We start from the raw sequence: 21,551 nt of genomic DNA on the forward strand, positions 1-21,551 counted from the left end.
ACTATAAAATATTAATAAAGGACATTGAAGATGATTCAAAGAAAAGGAAGGATATCCCATGCTCTTGGAAGAATTAATATAGTTAAAATGGCCATACTGCCCAAAGCAATCTACAGATTTAATGCGCTCTCTATCAAATTACCCATGACATTTTTCACAGAACTAGAACAACTAATCCTAAAATTTATATGGAACCATAAAAGACTCCGAATTGCCAAAGCAATCCTGAGGAAAAAGAACAAAGCAGGAGGCATAACGCTCCTAGACTTCAGACAATACTACAAAGCTACAGTGTGGTATTGGCACAAAAACAGACACAGGGATCAATGGAAAAGAATAGAGAACCCAGAAATAAACCTACACACCTATGGTCAATTAATCTTTGACAAAGGAGTCAAGAATATACAATGGAGAAAAGAAAGTCTCTTTGGCAAGTGGTGTTGGGAAAGCTGGACAGCCACATGTAAATCAATGAAGTTGGGCCATTCCCCCACACCATACACAAAAGTAAACTCAAAATGGCTTAAAGACTTAAATATAAGACATGACACCATAAAACTCCTAGAAGAGAATATAGGCAAAATATTCTCTGACATAAATCATAGAAATAAAAGCAAAAATAAACAAAAGGGACCTAATCAAACTTTCAAGCTTTTGTACAGCAAAGGAAACCATAAACTAAATGAAAAGACAACCAACAGACTCAGAGAAAATATTTGCAAATGATGCAACTGACAAGGGCTTAATTTCCAAAATATACAAACTGCTCATACAACTCAACAACAAAAAAACAAACAACCCAATGGAAAAATGGGCAGAAGATCTAAACAGACATTTCCCCAAAGAAGACATACAGATGGCCAATAGACACATGAAAAGATGCTCAACATAGTTAATTTTTAGAGAAATACAAACCAAAACTACAATGAGGTATCACTTCACACTGGTCTGAACGGCCATCATTAAGAAGTCTATAAATAACAAATGCTGGAGAGGGTGTGGAGAAAGGGGACCCTCCTACACTGTTGGTAGGAATGTAAACTGGTGCATCCACTATGGAAAACAGCAAGGAGGTTCCCCAAAAAACTGAAAATAAAGTTGCCATATGAACCAGCAATCCCACTCCTGAGCACATATGTGGACAAAACTATAATTCAAAAAGATATATGTGCCCCTATGTTCGTAGCAGCGCTATTCACAGTAGCCAAGACATGGAAACAACCTAAATGTCCATCAACAGGTGAATGGATAAAGACGATGTTGTACATATATATAATGGAATATTACTCAGCCATAAAAAGAATGAAATAATGCCATTTGCAGCAACATGGATGGACCTAGAGATTATCATACCAAGTGAAGTTAAGTCAGAAAGAGAAAGACAGATACCATATGATATCACTTATATGTGGAATCTAAAATATGGCACAAATGAACCTATCTATGAAACTGAAAGAGACTCACAGAATAGAGAACAAACTTGTGGTTGCCAAGGTGGGGGAGGGGAGGGATGAATTAGGAGTTTGGGGTTAGTTGATGCAAACTATTACATAGAGAACAGATAAACAACAAGGTCCTATTGTATAGCAATGGGAACTATATTCAATATCTTGTGATAAACTATAATGGAAAAGAATATAATAAAGAACATATATGTATATATATACATACATATATATATAACTGAATCACTTTGCTGTACAGCAGAAATTAACACAACATTGTAGATCAACTATACTTCAATAAAAAATAAATAAAACTTAAAAAAAAAGAAGACATACTAAGGAAGTGTATGCTCAAGAGGGGAAGTATAAACCTAGGTCAACTCACCTATAGCAGGGGACCGGTACCAGTCCGTGGCCTGTTAGGAACCGGGCCATACAGCGAGAGGTGAGAAGTGGGTGAGCGAGCAAAGCTTCATCTGCCACTCCCCATCACTCCCCATCACTGGCATTACCACCTGAACCAACCCCCCCCACCCCGTCCGTGGAAAAATTGTCTTCCACGAAACCATCCCTGGTGCCAAAAATGTTGGGGACCGCTGAGCTATAGGGTTAAGACCTTGAAAATCCCCAGTATGAATAATCTACAAACTGTTGAATTCATATACCAATATTTAAGTGTACTCATTAATATAATCCCAATATACATCCTTAAGGTCTTTGTTGAAAAGGAAGTTTGATAAATTAGGTAAAACGGCAGTGTGACAGTATAAAAATTAACTAATAATTTTTGATGTAATTCTGGTGTGTAATCTGCCAAATTAGTACCAACCTCCTGATTCCCACAGTCACATTGTTCTCCTTCTTCGACTTCTCCGTTACCGCAAACTGCCACTTTGAATGTTGGATCTAAACGCGGCTGGTTTTGAAGACACTGGGACTTTGACTTAAGAAAATGCGCAAAATCTTCCATGCTGCAGTTACTAAAGATCTTCACACCACTGGAATGACTAAAAATACATCAAACATCAGATTTTTATGTAACCGTCGCTTCCGTAAATTGACTAACCTCAGAAGAAAAGTCTATAATCTAATGATAAATATAGCTAATATAAAATTACTAAATTTTAAGGCAATAGACTCAAATTCTAGTCATGTGGATTATTACAGGAAAATGTTTTTCGCATGAGGACCATGAAAAACATTAGAGATTTTTGGACAAACTACCAATTTTGGTGTTTTTTGTGGTTGCATCCAGTTTGAATATACTCTTTAATTATATTAACCATAAATAATAGATTTATTCTTACATTGCCAACAATTCAGATGATTTCTATCTCCAGAAAACAAAAGGAGAAAAATTGATAGAACTTTAATATTATTGAGAAATAGGCAATGCAAGATGCTTACTGTGTGAACTTGTTTATAGAGGGGTACACTTTCTGATAATGAAATTAATGTTGTCATTAGGAAGAGATTATCAATCATAATTATATCCAATTAGATAATTTATTTGCAGCTTGAATCCTTGCACAGATTTGCTGGATGTTCTCATTCTCTATTCTCCCATTTTTCCTTGATAATAGAGCCTCTGATACATGACTTCCTTGTGTAATACTTACATTCAGCTTTTGTAAAGCTAGGAGCAGACCATTGGCCTTAAATGAAACCATAAATTTAAGTTATATGAAGTAATGTTTACAGCTGTGATTTTATCTGCCCTTTTATTCTATTGGCAATAGGCCCCAGTTTCTGGCCATATGGACCTCTATATAAAGTTACTCAACTGTCCTCATGATATGGCACCTAGCTTCAACCTGGGCACCTGATCAAAGAGAGAGTACAGAGAAATTTGCAAACTCTTTAATTATCTAATCTTGAAAGTCACACACCATCAATTCTACCATGGTCTATTTGATGAAATCAAGTCACCAAATCCAACCCATACTCAACAGGAGGGAAATTAAACTCTACCTCTTGAAGGGAGAAGTAGCAACAATTTGTGGATGTATTTGAAAACTACCATTCTCTTTTACTTTCATTTTACTTAAAATTAAAAAAAAAAAGCTATACTCTGTTCTATCTCAATGTATTTTATTAAACATTTTTTTCTTAGTCATTGTTTCCAAAGCTCAGATATATTGCTACCTTTGAATGAGCCAAAAAAGCACAGTTTCATAACGACAACTTCTTTATCTAAAGAAACAAAGTTCCTAATTAAAATATTAAAATGTCAAAGAAAGTTGAAATTCGGAAACATATCAGGTAGCATGTCTGACTCGCTGGATACATAGACTGAATAAACCATGGACTACTGATTGTGAGCCCTCAGAAAAATGAGAGTCTGTCTTTTGTAAAAAAAATCAGTGTGGGCCATGTATTTTCTATGGATTACAGAAACAAAATAACATGTTAAACTCCTTAAGTACTGCCATTTAATAAGCCAAATTTTAAGGTTAGATTGAGGACAGCTGCCTCAGAAAGGCATATGTCCTATTAGGACTCTGTCCTGTGCAAAATCACTGAATGTGATAGTGTCAAAAGGCATTAAAGATGAATAATTCTAGAAGATGTTTCCCACCAGTTTAAAGACTAGCAATGAATCCTTTTCAAATATGCCCTTTTTATTCAGATTTTCCTTTAAATAGTAGATTTTCACATCATTTTTTTGCCATTCAATGATGAATAAAATGTCTGTGTTGTCCAAAATTTTAGAATGATGCAATGCTATTCAAATGATGCAATGCATTTAAAGATCTGATTAATAAGCATTTTTTGCAAGATTGTAATTTGTCAAAGTAAGCTTTTTAAAAAAGCATTTCCACAGATGAATGGTTTCTATATGTGTATTAATAATTCCACCAATTTTATACAGGCCATAATTTTATATTTTTAAGTGGAATTTCTATTTTTTTCGTATCTACACAAGAATCAAAGTTATGTTAAAAAATTAATGAAAAAAATTTCAACACTCATTAAGATTGTAGGTTAAGATTTTTGTTGATTAAGTTTCTTTGGGGAGAAATTGGAAAGTGAAAGAAAGGCAAAATATTAGAGATAATATAAAAGAAATTAAGTGTACTGTTAAATAAAATTAAATAAAATGTACTGTTGGGTTACAGTTAAAAAAAAATAAAATAAATAAAAAGTATAAGAGACTGGGTCCAGTCACTGACTGGATGATGGTTTCCGTAAATCTCCTGACTATTTGGTTCTAATTCTGTAAAATCTCATAGCACATTCTAAATACTGAGGATAATAGCAAAAACTTCAGTAGGGCTTTGAGGCATGATAACTACTGCAAAAGGCCTCCTCTAATAAATCATTCTTGTATAATGAACACAAGCCCATATTTGCCTTATCAAATCATGCATTAAATTATAAAATCATGCAAGTAACAGTGATAAATGTAGAGGTAGGTCACATGAGAAAGCAAGTGTGACATTAGATTACAAGAAATATTGAGATATGCAGCAGGGGCACTGGAATACACATTTTGATCTGGGGTCATTGGCCACAGTTTATATTCGACTATTAATAATTATTTTAATAGCATAGACTTTCATAAACAAAATACACCAAACTTATTTTCATATAAACTATACAGGTAAAGCATATAAAAGCAAAGCATCTTACATTGCTTCTGGGTTCATTACGCAGACAGCTCCTGGGCAGTGGCATTTGTTGATGTCATCATAAGTTATTCCCATACTAAGGCTCAGTAATTGAGCTATAATAACTGCAAGTGATTCCAGACTAATGGTTCTGGGGTGCTGGGAAAAAAAAAATACATGTATACATTCACATTTTAGGAGATAATTTATTTACCTGGAGTATAATGTAATTATTAAAAATAGTCACATGATAAAATAGAGACATCAAATATGTTAATCACAGAAGTGCCATCCATGTTGGCCTAATATGTTACAGGTACCATTATCAATATAAGGTAAATATGAAAAGTGAATTGTGAAATTTTACAAAAATGTAAATGTATGGTTCATTTGGTGGCATCAGGCCAAGAACATATTTGTTCCAATAACTTGTTAATCATATATAACAAAAGCTATAACCATGTTTGTACTCATAAAAGAAAGTCTTTAAAGACACACACATATACACACAGTATCAATTATAAATGAACAGTTTGTGCTCATTTATAATTTAATTATAGGAGATAATATTTTATATGCTGTTTCATGCATTTAAAAAAAACATAAATTAGCTCATTGAATTAATTTATATTATGGTAATAATGACTGATGATAAGAATGCTGACTCTTCACAGTGGCTTAAACTTTATTTTCAAAACTAAATGCTTTTATCACTTTTTAACAAATGTAAGATGCTTATTATAGCACACTTAGACCATACTGAACATACAATTTTTAAGAAAAATCCACAAATCACAATATCCCTTCAAATATATCTAATAACATTGATGACTATACTTCAAGATAGGTTCCTAGGGATATATTTTGGTATCTTCTGTTTGCCTCTCTCAGTCAACTTTCCATTACTTTCCACCCTACTCTCCAGCTCAGAAGGACTATACCAATGGATTATGTCAAAGGGTTCCTTTGCCCTCTGCTCTTACATTGATTTGGTCTAATGGGGAGGAAAGGGTGAGAAAAGAGCAGGGTATTTATTACCATCACTTCCAGGGTACCTATGACTGTCTGAACCCTTGAGTAGAGGTTTCTACCTTCCATGTATAACCCTAATAAACTGACATTGTCCTTTCCTTCAAGCCTGGGTGACAATTACATTTCTTTATTACTAGCCCTGAGGTAATGCAAAGTCCCTACATCTTGCGTACACATTGATAAATGGTCCCTTTATCAAAATAACACAGGTGAATGTACCATCCATTTTCAGAGAGAAAGAGGTGCAGGAGAGAGGGGGAGAGAGGGAGGGAGGAGGGAGGGAGGGAGAAGAACAAAAAGAAGAGAAGGGGGGGCAAGGGGACGTAGATGAGGAGGAGGAGGAATGCTTGATTCTATGGGGAAGAAAATGACGGATTCTGGTAAATTTTGAACATTTAAATAATAGGATATTATAAATAATAATATAATAAATAAGAGAATATTATGTTATCAGTGTAGTTATTCAGCTTTTCTTGTCTTCAGGATATTGTAGAAAAGGCCTGGCAATCATTCTATCAATATATCTCTACAATTGCTTCTTTTTCTCCATCTCTCCTGTTCCTTATTATCACTCATAGCGCAGTAAGAGGGAAATAACAACATCCAAAAAATTTCACGTTATTTGTATAAAATCCCAATATGCAACTGCTCTTTTATTCTTTATCTTCTGATTAGTGCATATGTTCTGGTCTCTCCTTTCTGTGTATCATAGGATCAAAGACATGGTTTTGTATTTGAGATGGAATTTCTTTACATTCCCTTTCTGACACTCTTACTTCTATTAGTCAGCTTGGGCTGCCCTCAAACAATATCACAGAGAACGTTGCTCAAGGTGCCAGCAAGGTCAGTTTCTGGTGAGGTCTGTCTCCCAGGCTTCTGGAGGGCTGCCTTTGCCCTGCGTCCTCAGTGGCCTTCCCTCCTTGTGTGCTGGCTCCTCCTCTTCCCACAAAGACACCAATCCTATTGGATTAGGGGCCCAGGCTTATGACCTGCTTTAACCTTAATGACTCCCTTAAAGGCCCCTTCTCCAAATACAGCCACACTGGGGGTTAGGGCTTCAGTATATGAATTTTAGGGGGACACAACTTAGTCCATAACAGACTAGTACGAAAACCTTGAAAAATATATGGACTGGAGTATGAGAATTTGCTAAAAGTTATGGTTATTTCTACCTCTGTTATGAAAATAATGCAAGGGAAAAAGTAAAATTATATTTAGCATTGGATTTTTAAAAATATTTTTAGAAAAAATTTACAACTAAGCGGACTAGTTTCTTTTGGTGAATAATGCCTGCTTGGGACAACAGCTGTCAAATAACAAAAACGACACCTGGTGTTTGTCATGGCTTCTTATGTGCCAATCACTAGGCTGAGAAATTTCCTGACAAGTAAGTATTGAGACTTCCTTTATTGTGTACCATGTGGTCATTTTCTATAAATGTGTCTGCCATGTATGTTTTATAGTCTCTAATTTAGGAATCAAGATTCTACCTAGGCCTTTCAGACAAAGCTTATCAATAGTGTTCAAATTTTCTAAATTTTGTTCTGAGAGATTAATTATTGCTTTGTTTATTTTAGAGTTATTTAGCTAGGTACATATGAGTTCAGGTTTATTCATATAATGATAGTCAAAGTATGTTTCATCCTAAATAATGAATCACTTAAAATTCATATTTATTTTACTTGAAAAACATTTTGCTGTTTTATGTTAACATTGATACATTAATTTTCCTTTGGTGACATAGTCTGTTCTTTTTCTTATTCTTAGGGTTAAAATTTCTGTAGCATTATACATGAGTTTGAAACTTATAAAGAGAAAACAACCTGATAATTTTTAATAGCTGAAATTAAAATTTTAAAAAATCTCTTTTGATTATTGTCCCTCTGAAATTACTAATAACATTTTATTCTGTATGATGGCTTCATGCTTTTTAAATAATTTAATCTTAAGTCAAGTGTACAAATCTTAAGTGCCTTGATGCAGTTTTATATAAATATACATACACATACATATATGTATATATACAATATCTATATACACACATATACACATTCATAATTTATTTATACATATTATTTGTGCATACATATATACACACATATTTGTGAAGTGCATATATGTGTGCATGTGACACATACCTACACAACCACTACAGTGAATAAGATACAAAATATTTTTATCACTCAGGAAGTTCTCTCCAGCAAGTTTTCAGGAATTATCTCTCCACAAAATTTAACTTCTATTCTGATGTTTAACAGTATGGTTTATCTTTCCTATACTTTATCTTCAGAAAAATGGCATACGAAGTAAAGATTCTTTTGTTTGTGGCTTCTTTTGCCCAACATACAGTTTTTGAGATCAATGGTGAGTATAACAGTACTTCTTTTTATTGGTTACATTATATGAAGCATTATACGAAGCAATAAAAAGCACATGTTTATCAATGTCATGGATAATCAGTATTGTTAAAATGTCAAATTGACCTAAAGATTCAATTCAAAACCGAAGTCTGAGTAGTTTTTGTTGAAATGGACAAGCTGATTTTAAAAGAGAAAGTCAGAAAACCTAGAAAAGCTAAATCAGTCTAAAGAGGAAGTAGTAGGGTTTACACTATCATTTTCAATGATTTACCATAAAACTATAGTTATTGAGACAAGGTGGTGCTGGAGAAAGGAGCCATAAAGCTGTCTATCTATGTATCTATCATCTATTCATCATCATCAACCCTATCTTGTACCTATCTTTTAATATTTAAGCATATATTTATGTTTAATTATTAGCCATTGTATTAATCAGGCTTCTCTAGAGAAATAGAATCAATAGCACACATATGATAAGGAATATTATACATGAAGAGGCTTATTATAAGGAAATGGCTCACACAATTCTGAAGGCTGGCAAGTCTAAACCTGCAGAGTGCGCTGGCAGCCTGGACACACAGGAGAGCCGATGGCACAGAGGAAGCCTGAAGGTAATCTGCTGAAGAATTTCTTCTTGCTTGAAGAGGATGGACTTTTTGTTCTATTCAAGCCTTCAACTGATTAGATGAGGCCAACCCACATTATGGAGGGCAATGTGCTTTACTCAGATTTCACTGATTTAAATATTAATCTCATCAAACCCCTCCAAGTTGACATATAAAATTCACCACCACAAGCATCTCTCAAACTTTACAGGTTCAGGTTCAAAATGAAACTTTCTTCCACCCTTACATTCCCCTCTGCCTCCAAAGCCAGCTGCCCTGCCTTCCTCTACCTAGCTTCTCAAGAATAATCTTGAGCATAATCACAGATGTTTCCATGCCATTCATGGCATGTATCCAGTAAGTTAGCAAGCCCTATATGTTCTGCTTTCGTGATATATACCAGATAAAAGCTACTTCTCGCATATCCAAGAATAAAACGCCAGTTAATACCATTCATCTGCAGTTGTCTCCTGTATGGTCTCCTTGTTGTGGATCCTCGCCCCTCTATGATCACTTTTCTATAAGGTAACCAGAGAAATATTTCTCTCTGGCTTCAAAACTCCCAGTGCCTTTTCCTTGCAAAGAGGATAAAATCCAAAACGATTTACCAAGATCCATGAGGCTGTATATGATTAGTCTGTTGCTTACTTCGACAATCAATATTTTCACAACCATCTTGTTCTTGATATTCATTTCCATCTGAAAGCCTTGAATTTAATGATCATTTTCATGGGTTCTGACTTCCTAGGTCTTGCAATGACTGCCTTTGTCTCATCATTCATTCCTCTTCTTAAAAACCTTCTCCTCGAAGTTTTTCTCTGATCTCCCCAGCTAAGATAGCCTCCTCCACATCCCATCAATTTTTATCATATTATCCTAATGTATCTTCTTATTAGGAAATGCAAATATAAGATTGAAATAATTGGTTCCCTCAAAATTGTGTAGAATGTGTTCCTAAAAGCATTGTTTCTCCCCTTGTGAGATTTTTAAATAATATATCAATTCTTTTAATAGTTTGGTGTTATTCTGAATTTCTAGTTCTTCTTGTGTAACTTTTAGTAAATTATGGGCTTCTATTAACAATGTACTATTTGTCTAAGTTTTCAAATTTATTTAAGTTATAAATTGTTCTATTATCTCTTAAATGTTATTTATATCTGTAGTAGTTCCCCATTATTTTTGTAATTTTATTAATATATTCCTACTCTGTCTTTAAAATTTTTTTAATCCATCAGAGACTCTGTCTCTTACTTGGTGAGTTTAATTCATTATATTCACATGATTGTCATTATATTGGGGTATGTTTAAAACATTTCATTTGATTATTTTCTATTCATTTTATTTTACATTATTGTTTTTAAGTTTCTCCTTCCTTGGCTGTCTTTACATTTCTTCCATTAGACTCTTATATGGTGTAGTTTTCTTCTTATTTGTTCTTAAGACCAACATTCATTTCATATACCCTTACTTCTTTCTAAAACAACATACCAATATCTTTACTGTTTTCTTAAGAAGACAAGTTCTATAATATGTTTTCATGTCATTTTTATCTCTCCCTTAACCATCTCTACACTATCATAGAATATGAGTTCTGGCTTAGTATTGACATACCTTTCTTTGCCACACACCCCAACCCAGGTATTTTCATTTTAAGGTAACGATAAAATTCAGCAACAGTTATTCTCTTTAGTTTTCATAATCCTTGTGGCTTTTCATAAATATAAGTAATTTCTACAAATATGTTCTGAATGTTAGTCTTTTGTTTGGCAAATCTTTTGAGGACTTATGTGCCTGAGAGTATTTTTATTGTCCCTTCTGTTTGAATGAATTTTTTTAAGATATGAATCATGCCCTCAAAGTACTTTTACCTCAATATTTTAAGCGTAAAGTCTTTTTGCATCCAGTGTGGCTTTTCTGACTGTTGAACAGCTTCATCGTTATATGATTTATTTCTTTTTAGAAACATAACAATTTTCCTTTGACATTTTCATTTCATTGTTGGTATGCATTTTTATCTCTTCTTTTTTGGCTTTCCATGTGTCCTTTTCACCAGACAATCCACTTTCCTCCCCTCCTGCCAGGGATCATGGGGCGACCCCAGGAGGGATTTCCTGGTGTAGGCACCTTGTTGATCTGGTAGTGGCTGGAGACAGTGTTCTGTGACTGTCATTCTGTGAAATTATCTCCATTTTTTCTTTAGAACTGTTCTTTTGACTTTAATCATCCATGTCTCTTAATTTTATCTTTTCTTTAACTTTTCTGATGTCTTCTGAGAGGTCCTAATTCGATAATTTATCTCCATATGTATCAATTGTATCCCTCATGCAATTTATTATAACTATTATATTGTTCATATCTAATGTTTCTAACTAGTCTTTTTCTATGATATTGTACACTTTGTTTTGTTTGAAATTCCTGGCCTACAACTACTCATAGTTCTGCTTCAAGTGGTCAATGTTGTGTAGTGTGCTTTTTTCTGAGGAAGTTTAATACCCATGATCTGTATAGTCCATGAACTGAGGTCAACAGATAATGTGTCTGGTAGTATGTAATGTATAAAACTCGTGATGCCAAGAACTAATTTGTGTCTGTCCTTGTGAGTGAACTTGCGTCAGGACAGATAAGTGGATGACCCAAGGGCAAACAGCTGCAGACAACAAAAATCTCCTGCTGATTATATTTACTTGCTTCTACTCACCCCAAAACTACTTGGGTTGTGGTTTCACCCATAAACTTTAGGAAGAAGCAGCTTCAGAAGAATGTGTTTCCTAGATTTTATTCCACAGCTCTGGGTGATTAGGTAGGGAGGGTGGTGGATGTTTAAATATCAGAGGACAGAGCTTCACCTGTTTTTTTCAACATCACATTCCTGTGAACATCAGCTACTGCTCATTTTTCCAGCGAAAAGTTCGGCAATGATTACCCCAGTGAAGTGTGGAGAATAAGAAAGAAGAATACGAGAAGAGTTCTTCTCTGATTGCTCCTTTCAGTACAGAGACCACTGCCCTCTTTTTCAGTAAACAAGGAGATTTCCTTCCACTTGGTAGCTAAGCCTGCTCCATGTGAAAGTTTTAAGATTTCTGTGTTGCATATGACTAGGTAAATCAGCCAAATTCGAGCTTTTGAGACTAGGTAATGATTTTCCCATAAAAGATAAGCCATATTTTCATGAATTATGAATTTTAAAGATGAAATTTGTCTCCATTTCATTGACTCATCTTCTTATATCTTCACTTAACTTGTGCACTTAAACAAGAGTATTATGCATAGCCTTCCTCAATCTCCAGATTATTTTGTACAAACACACAAAAAATTTTAAAAGGCAAGTTTTATACTTCAGAATAACCAAAGCGTTATTAAATAGGAGCAAAAACATACCAATTTTAAGCAAACCAAGATTTTCTACTAAGATAGAAATGCCAATTAGTGCATTTGATTCTGTTATTCTTCACCTATGTCCCAGGAAGCATTTTGTGGCAATTGATAAATAGTTTCAAAAGTTTTATTTTAACTTGCTTCATAATTGAATCAGCTACATAATGAAGAAAATGATCAAAATCTAAGCTTGAAATTAAAATTAGTTATTAAATATTGAGTATATGAAAAATTTACGAGCTTCTTATAAGACTATAAAATAGATCACTACCTTAACTTTCTAAAAGAGGATAATTTGAACTCACAAGAGGAAAATTGTAAAAATTTTATATGTATTAAGTTAAATGAGGACTTCTTATAGTTCACACATTTCTGTCAGCAGCAGGAACAAAGATCCCTAGAATCATTATGCAAATTTTAATATACTTAGCCATAATAAAATACAGAAATAGTTAATCATATATTACTCTAAACAGCATCATACTTATACATCTTAGCCAAGTAACTTAAACCATACCATACCAGAGCAACACCTCCTCCATAGTATTTATCACACAGCCTCCCTTGAAAGGTTGCACCAACATAATTTGGTTTTTCTCTGTAACTTAAGTTTAAAAAAGAAGCAAATCATAAAATTTTGTAAAATTAAGAACAATTAATATTAAATTTACCTAATATTTTTTGTTTTGCATATTTATATAACAAATTCATAGATATTTCCACTTTAACACTAGGATAACAAAGCATAGAAAGGGACTAAACGTGTCTGCTTATTTTGCAAATAGATTTAAAAAACAAATAATAAAAAGTGTATTATCATATGGATTTTTAGAGAATAATGAAGATTTTTTTATGTAATTTAAAAAAATTATACTGATTCCTATAATGTAAAAATAATAAAAATAAATAAAATTCCTTAAAAGTAGAAAGCTAAGCCAATGAAGTTGACAAATGGGCAGAGTAAGCTTATGTGTTGAAGTCTCCCCTTAATCAGATAGAATTAGCCTGCCCTAGCCATGCAAAGGCATGCGTATTTGTGGGACAAAAAATAACTTAAAAGATTATAATTTTACAATTATATACATGATTTTTACATAATATGATAATATATAATACATATAGGTTCTGAATATTGATAAGAGAAAAACAAAGAGATTATTAAATAGAAAGGGAGGCTTATATTTTTTAAAGTGCAGCTCACTGTGAATATAGTGTGTCAGAGATATTGAAATGTACAATAGTGTTTCCATTTCATCACTATTTTGTTTTGATTTTATGGAAATGAAGCATTAAAAGAAGGCCATATTACTATATTCATAGAATTCAGGTATATTTTTTCAGATAGATATTGTTAATATTTTATGTATAGTTAGGCACATTTAATGATATGTTATCTACTCAAGGTAAGAAAACATGGTAATAAGATTGAAGTGAGTTTTAGCTATAAGCCAATAAATAGAGTAATTGATATTAGTAATTCTGCTATAAAACCTGTGTTGTGAAAAATAATATTCACAGGATGTTGTACATAAAAATATGACACAAGATTTTTTTCCCTAAGGTCCTGCCAACTGTCAGAAATTAGGTCAAATTACATATGCTTTCTAATGTATAAGATTTAGTAATGCCAAGATATACTTACACAAGTAAAAATGCCACATCATGTGGACGCAAAACAAGATAAGATCGTTTCCATTTTAAAAATCTGTGTAATAATTCATTGGCATCTCCAGTTACCGGAATTTTATTTTCGTCTATCCAAAGCTCTAATGAAGATAGAATTACTGTAATATTAAATGAATCAAAAATCTAAAATAGAAGACATAAAGAAAATATGTTCAAACTACATGGTTTAAATAGATTTGGGAATTTATCTGCAAAAATAAACACTATACTGATGTAAATATTAAAAACCTAAACTCTAAATCCGGATTGGATCTTATAAATTCTATTAGCAAGTAATAAATATCACTAATAAAACAAGTAATAAGTAATATTTTGATATGCTTGTGCTTAAGCCAGCCCAACGTCAAGTGTTTAATTTAAGCCTTACAAAACCCTAATTAGGTATTTACAATTATTATTACTCCAATTAAACAGTTAGAAAACTGAAACTTAAGATGATTATATATTTGTCCTCTTTCACACAATATGTGTATTCAGGCAGGGTCATAATAAAAGTCTGAGAATTGTTTAAGTAACACAAACAAATGCAAAAGCAAACACTTACAGCATTGGTCAATCCAATCAACTGGAAAATTTTTTGAGTGACAACAGTTGTATCAGAACCCATACGATTATACTGAAAAAGATAATTGCCTTTTAGATCTAAATATATATTGCTTAATATTTAATGATGGTTATTATGTTTAAAATTTAAAAGCATGAGTTAAGAAATTATTTAAATGACCAATTTATTAGTTTTTAAATATTTATTATTATAGATGTAACATGTGAAAATGAAAAATATAAAAAAAATACAAAAAAGCACTACAAAAAAAAAAAAAAAAGGCACTACAAACTCTTGCAAAATTAAGAGTAGAAGGAAGCCTTCCAAACACATTTTATGAGGCCAGCATTATCCTAATATCGAAAACAGACAAAAACACCCCAAGAAAAGAAAATTACAGGCCAATATTCCTGATGAATATAGGTGGAAAAATCCTCAGAATATTGGCAATGCGAATTCAACAGCACACTAAAAGGATCATACATCATGATCAAGTGGAATTTATTCCAGGGATGCAAGAATGGTTCTATTTCTGTGAATCAGTCAATGTGATACACACCATGTTAACAAAATAAAGATTAAAAAATCATATGATCATCTCAATAGATGCAGAAAAAGCATTTGACAAAATTCAACCTCCTTTCAGGATAAAAACTCTCAACAAAGTGAATACAGAGAGAATGTGTCTCAGCATAATAAAGGCCACGGCCAACATCATGCTCAACAGTGTAAAGCTAAAAACTTTCCCTCTAAGACCAAGAACAAGGGAAGGATACCTACTATCGCCACTCTTATCTAGCATAGTATTGGAAGTCCTGGCCAGAGAGATTAAGCAAGAAAAAGAAATACAATGTATTCAAATTGGGAAAAAAGAAGTAAAACTGTCACTGTTTGCAGCTGACATATATAGAAAACCTTAAAGACTCCACCAAAAAACTGTTGGAACTAAGAAAAATTCACCAAAGTTGCAGGATAAAAAACCAATATGCAAAAATCTGTTACATTTCTTTATAATAATAACAGGCTATCAGAAAGAGAAATTAAGAAAACAATCCCAGTTACAAGTGCATCAAAAGAATAAAATACCTAGGAAAAATTTAACCAAGGAGATAAGGTCTTTACACTGAAAACTAAAAGACATTGATGAAAGCAACTGAAGAAGGCACAAATGAGTGGAAAGTTTTTCCAAGCTCATAAATTAGAATAGTTAATATTGTTAAAATGTTCACACTACCCAAAGCAATATACAGATTCAATGCAATCCTTATCAAAATGTCAATGGCATTTTTCACAGAAATAGAAAAAACAGACCTAAAATTTGTATAGAACTACAAAGACCCTGACTAGCCAAAGCAAATGTGAGAAAGAACAAAGCTGGAGACATCATGTTCCCTGATTTCAAACTATATTACTGATACAAAGCACTGTGGGTGGTATTGTCATTAAAACAGACACATAAATCAATGGAACAGAATAGAGAGTTCAGGAAAAAAACCAACACATTATCGTGGGTTAATTAGTTTACAACAAATGGGGAAAGGACAGTCTCTTTAATAAATAATGTAGGGAAAACTGTACAACACATGCAAAAGAATGAAACTGTACTACTATCTTACACCATACACAAAAAAATAATTCAAAATGTATTAAAGACTTGAATGCAAGACCTGAAACCATAAAACACCTAGAAGAAAACAGGTGATATGCTCCTTCACATTGAGTGGATAATGAACAAAGCATGAATATTTTTAATATTCAAAGTTTTCTTATAAGTTGACAAGAAGGCAAACAACCATTAATAAAATGAGCAAAAGGATTCAGTTCAGTGAAAAGAAAATACTAGTGGCCAGTAAACATTAAATGATGTTCAAATTAATTCTCAGTTAAGGAATGGAAGTTAAAATTACAATGAGATATAATTTTATACCCATTGCCTGCCAAAAATTAAAGAGAAATATAAAACTAATCGTTGGCAGGTATGAGAGGAAAATACTACTTTCAGTTTTACCTTGGAGATGCAAAAAGTTACAGCCTTTTTATAAAGCAATGAACAATATCTATTAAAATTAAACTACATACATATCCTTTGACCCACCATCCATACTCCCGGTGACCTACTTTCACAGAGATTAAATTCCCAAGGTGTAGGAACTCATGACTAAGGATACTTCATGTAGCATTATTTATAGTGACAAAGCAACATTTAAAAAACGGGAAACAAAGTGAATGCTCACCAATAATAGAATAAATGAATAAATTATGGTATATAAATACAATGGTATGCTGTGCTGTCCTTAAAAAATGAATTAGCTATTCAGTTGATTTGAAAGACCTCCCACCAAAAAAATTAATGAGTGTATTAAATAATCCAAGCAAATATCAGAGACTGACAGACTTAATTAAGGAAAGAAAACAATTAAATATAAATTGTTACAGAAGGGATGTCCCTGGTGGTCCAGTGGTTAAAACTCCATGCTTCCACTGCAGGGAGCACAGTTTCATCCCTCTTTGGGGAACTAAGATCCCGCATGCCGTGCGGCATGGCCAAAAAAAAAAAATTGTTACAGAAGACATAGTACATTTTCAAGGACTGGGATGTCTATCAGGAAGACATAAAACTATAAACATTATATGCATCTAAGAACTGAACCTAAAAATTACACAAAATACAAAATGAGCAAGTGAAGGGAGAAATAGAAAATTCAACAATAATGTTTGGAGATTTAAGAACACAATTTCAGTAGTAGAATAACTGGTCAAAAACTCAACACAGATATAGAAGACTAAAACTAAACCCTAAACCAACAGATATTTATAGAATATTCCACCCCAAAACAGCACAACATGCGCTTCTCAAGAGCTCATGGAATATGATCTAGGAATAGACTATATACTAGGTTATAGGATAAGTTTCAACTGGGTTTAAACAATTAAAAAATACAAAATTGCTCTCTGACCACAAAAATTAAATAAAAAATCAACAACAGAAAGAAATCTGAGAAATTCAAAGTATGTGGAAATTAACAATAGATTATAAATAACCAGTAATCAAAGAAGAAATCACGGGGAAATTAGAAAATACTGTAATACAACATAGTAAAACTTATGGTATTCAGCTAAAGCAGTGCTCAGAAGGCAACTTATTGGAAATAGCTATATTAAAAAAAAGAAGCACCATCTCAAATAACTAATTTCCACTTAGGAAATTAATGAAAGGAAAGCAAACGCAAAGAACTCAAAGGAAGGAAATGGAAGAAATTAATAAAAAGCAGAGTAAAATGATTGAAGTATGAATATAAAAAACAAGATATATTAACAAAACAAAAATTATTAATTCAGGATAAAAGGTTACAGTCACTAACCACAGAGAAATAACTAGGCTTGTAAATGAACACTGTGAAAAATAATGTGGCAACAATTTAGGTAACTTAGATAAAATGAATGATTTCTTGTAATAAACAGATACTGAAACTGACTCAAGAAGAAACAGAATATGTAACAAGCAAAAAGATTAAATATGCATTTAAAAAATTCCCACAAAGAAAAACCTAGTTCTAGAAGGCTTTATTGGTGAATCCAATCAAACATTTAGAGAAGAATTAACACCAATTCGTTGCAAATTCTCCTATAAAATCGGAGGGAACCCATTTCTATTCATTCAATAAGGTCAGTATTACCCTGATACGAAAACCAGAAAAGACATAACAAGAAAATAAAAGTCCAAAGCAAACTACATTCCTCATGAATATTATTGTAAAAATCCTAATCAGAATACTAACCAATTTATGCAACACATAGAAAGAATTATACACCACGACCAAGTGGGATTTATCTCAGATATACAAGCTTGGCTTAATGTCTAAAAACCAATAGATGTATTTCAAAACATTGTAGAATAAGGAACATAATGACCAAAACCCACATGATTCTTTTTTTTCCTTTTTACATCTTTATTGGAGTATAATTGTTTTACAGTGCTGTGTTAGTTTCTGCTGTATAACAAAGTGAATCAGCTATACGTATACATATATCCCCATATCTCCTCCCTCTTGCATCTCCCTCCCACCCTCCCTGTCCCATCCCTCTAGGTGGTCACAAAGCACTGAGCTGATCTCCCTGTGCTATGCAGCTGCTTCCCACTAGCTGTCTATTTTACATTTGGTAGTGTATTTATGTCAATGCTACTCTTTCACTTTGTCCCAGCTTCCCCTCCCCACCCCCTGTGTCCTCAATTTCATTCTCTACATCTGCGTCTTTATTCCTGTCCTGTCCCTACGTTCATTAGAACCTTTTTTTTTTTTTTTAGATTCCATATATATGTGTTAGCATACGGTATTTGTTTTTCTCTTTCTGACTTACTTCACTCTGTATGACAGACTCTAGGTCCATCCACCTCACTACAAATAACTCAATTTCATTTCTTTTTATGGCTGGGTAATATTCCATTGTATATATGTGCCACATCTTCTTTATCCATTCATCTATCGATGGACATTTAGGTTGCTTCCACGTCCTGGCTATTGCAAATAGTGCTGCAAGGTACATTGTGGTACATGACTCTTTTTGAATTATGGTTTTCTCAGGGTATATGCCCAGTAGTGGGATTGCTGGGTCATATGGTAGTTCTATTTTTTTTCTCCATAGTGGCTATATCAATTTACATTCCCACCAACAGTGCAAGAGGGTTCTGTTTTCTCCACACCCTCTCTAGCATTTATTGTTTGTAGATTTTTGGGAAGCTGGACATTCTTTCAAAAGACACAGAAGAAGCATTTGACTAAAGAAAAAAAAAAAAGCTCAATAAACTAGGGATAGACGAGAACTCCCTCAACCTGATAAAGGACATCTATTAAAAACCCACAGATAGCATCACACTTAATGGTGAAAGAATAAGTGTTACTTCTCTTAGATCAGGAAAAAGATAAGTATATCTGTTCTCATTGCTACTATCTCAGCTTTCACTGGAGGCTCTAGACTAAGCATTTAATAAAGGAAAAGAAACAAGAGGCATCTGCGTAGAAAAAGAAGTTAAACACTCTATTAACAGACCAAAAGATGTGTATATATAAAAATCCTAAGAAAACCACTAAAAAACATTAGCACTAATGATTTCAGCAGAATTGGAGAATACAAGATCAATGTAAAAATCAATTGCATTTCCATACACCAGCAATAAACAATCTAAAATTAATTTAAAATAAATCCATTTACAATAGTATCAAAAAATGATAATATGCCAAAAAATAAATTTAACAAAAGAAGTACAAAACAGGCACTGAAAACTACAAAACACCATTGAAAGAAAGTAAAGAAGATACAAATAAATGGAAAGTGAACCTGTGTTCATGGATTGGAAGACCTATTATTGTTAAGATGACAATAATTTCCAAATTGATCTATAGAAATAATATAATCCTTATTAAAATTCCAGCATTGTTTTGCAGGAATTGGCAAGTTTACCTTATTATGTATATGAAAGTGAAAGGCATCTAGAATGTCTGCAAAAATTTTAAATAAGAAGAACAAAGTTGGAAGACTCATACACCCCAATTTGGAAACTAACTGCAAAGCTGTAATGATCAAGGCAGTGTGCTTTTGGCATTCGATTAGAGTTATAGATCAATAAAATAACAATTTCTAGAAGTAAATTCTAACACTTATGGTCAATTGATATTTGGAGAGAGCAAGAACATTAAATGGAGAAAGACTGATGTTTTCAAAATTTTAAAATGTTATGCTTCAAATGACACAATCAAAATATGAAAAGATAACCCACAGAATGGATAAAAATATTTGCAAATCATATATTGGATAGGGGTCTAGCATCCACAATGTATAATGAATACTTAGCTACAACAATAAAAAGACAACCCAATGAAATATGTGTAAAGAATTGAAATAATTTCTCAAATAAAATATGCTAATAGCTAATAAGAAAATGCAAATATTCTCAACATCATTACACAATAGGGAATGCAAATCAAAAGCACAGGGAGAAACTAATTCACACGCACCAGGATGGCTAAAGTCCAAAAGACAGACAATAACAAGCACAGTTGAGAATTTAGAGGAATTGGAACTCATACATTTGTTCATTGCTGGTGCAATATATAATGGTGAAAATTGTTTTTTAGGATCTCAAAATGTGAAACATAGAGTTACCACACAACTCAGCAATTCTCACCTTTTGCATCTACCTAATAGAAATAAAAGCTTATGTCCACACAAAAACTTGTACAAAAATAACATTATTATGATACGAATATCATTGGAAAGCAGAGATAAGACATGCCAGCTGAGACACCCAGTGGACCAGCCAACTCCAAGCAAAATCAGTAGCTTACTAACAGTACACAAGTGAGGCCAGTCCAGCACAAGGAGATCTTAATGAGATCAGAGGATATTTAAGAATTGTGAGCTAAATAAATAGTTGTTCTTTTAAGCCACTAAATTTTGGAGTAGTTTGTTATGGAGCAACAAAAAGTGTCTCAGGAATCTATACATGACTACAACAAGGAATAGAAGTAAGAATATATGAAAATATCTAATTTTTAAACACAGTAAGACAAAATACCTAGCAAATATGTGAAACCTATAAGAAGAAAAGTTCACAAACTAAGGGGGATTAAAAAGTTAATTACAGAGAGTGGGACTCCTGAGATGGTGAAATAATGAGGTCTGCAAATCCTTTCCACAATAAGCAATGATAAAAGACAAAAATGTCAAAAACATTTCAAGAATCTGGCAATTGACCAAGGGCGTTAAAATGAGAAATATTAATTAAAGAAAAACTATTAATTCTATGGTAAGAGCAGTGGGAATCTGTGACATTTCACCGAGGTTGTCCCCAACCACATATCGAATTGTATTGTGTGGTAATTCTACCATGGTAG

At 32.9% G+C, this 21,551-nt stretch overlaps 1 protein-coding gene across 1 annotated transcript in view; it reads right to left on the minus strand.

The window, feature by feature from the left end:
* The window catches only part of ADAM2 (ADAM metallopeptidase domain 2), a 99,916-nt gene that overhangs the window by 40,317 nt on the left and 38,048 nt on the right, over positions 1–21,551 (minus strand). The window contains exons 6-10 of the mRNA XM_082444200.1: positions 14,659–14,730; positions 14,071–14,237; positions 12,951–13,032; positions 5,079–5,215; positions 2,275–2,452 (exon numbers count right to left, since the gene is read on the minus strand). Of these exons, the coding sequence (XP_082300326.1) occupies positions 2,275–2,452; positions 5,079–5,215; positions 12,951–13,032; positions 14,071–14,237; positions 14,659–14,730 (636 nt within the window). The remainder of the gene's footprint in view (positions 1–2,274; positions 2,453–5,078; positions 5,216–12,950; positions 13,033–14,070; positions 14,238–14,658; positions 14,731–21,551) is intronic.

The sequence above is a fragment of the Balaenoptera physalus genome (assembly GCF_965194825.1).
Source record: "Balaenoptera physalus genome assembly, chromosome: 21".
Lineage (NCBI taxonomy): Eukaryota > Metazoa > Chordata > Mammalia > Artiodactyla > Balaenopteridae > Balaenoptera > Balaenoptera physalus.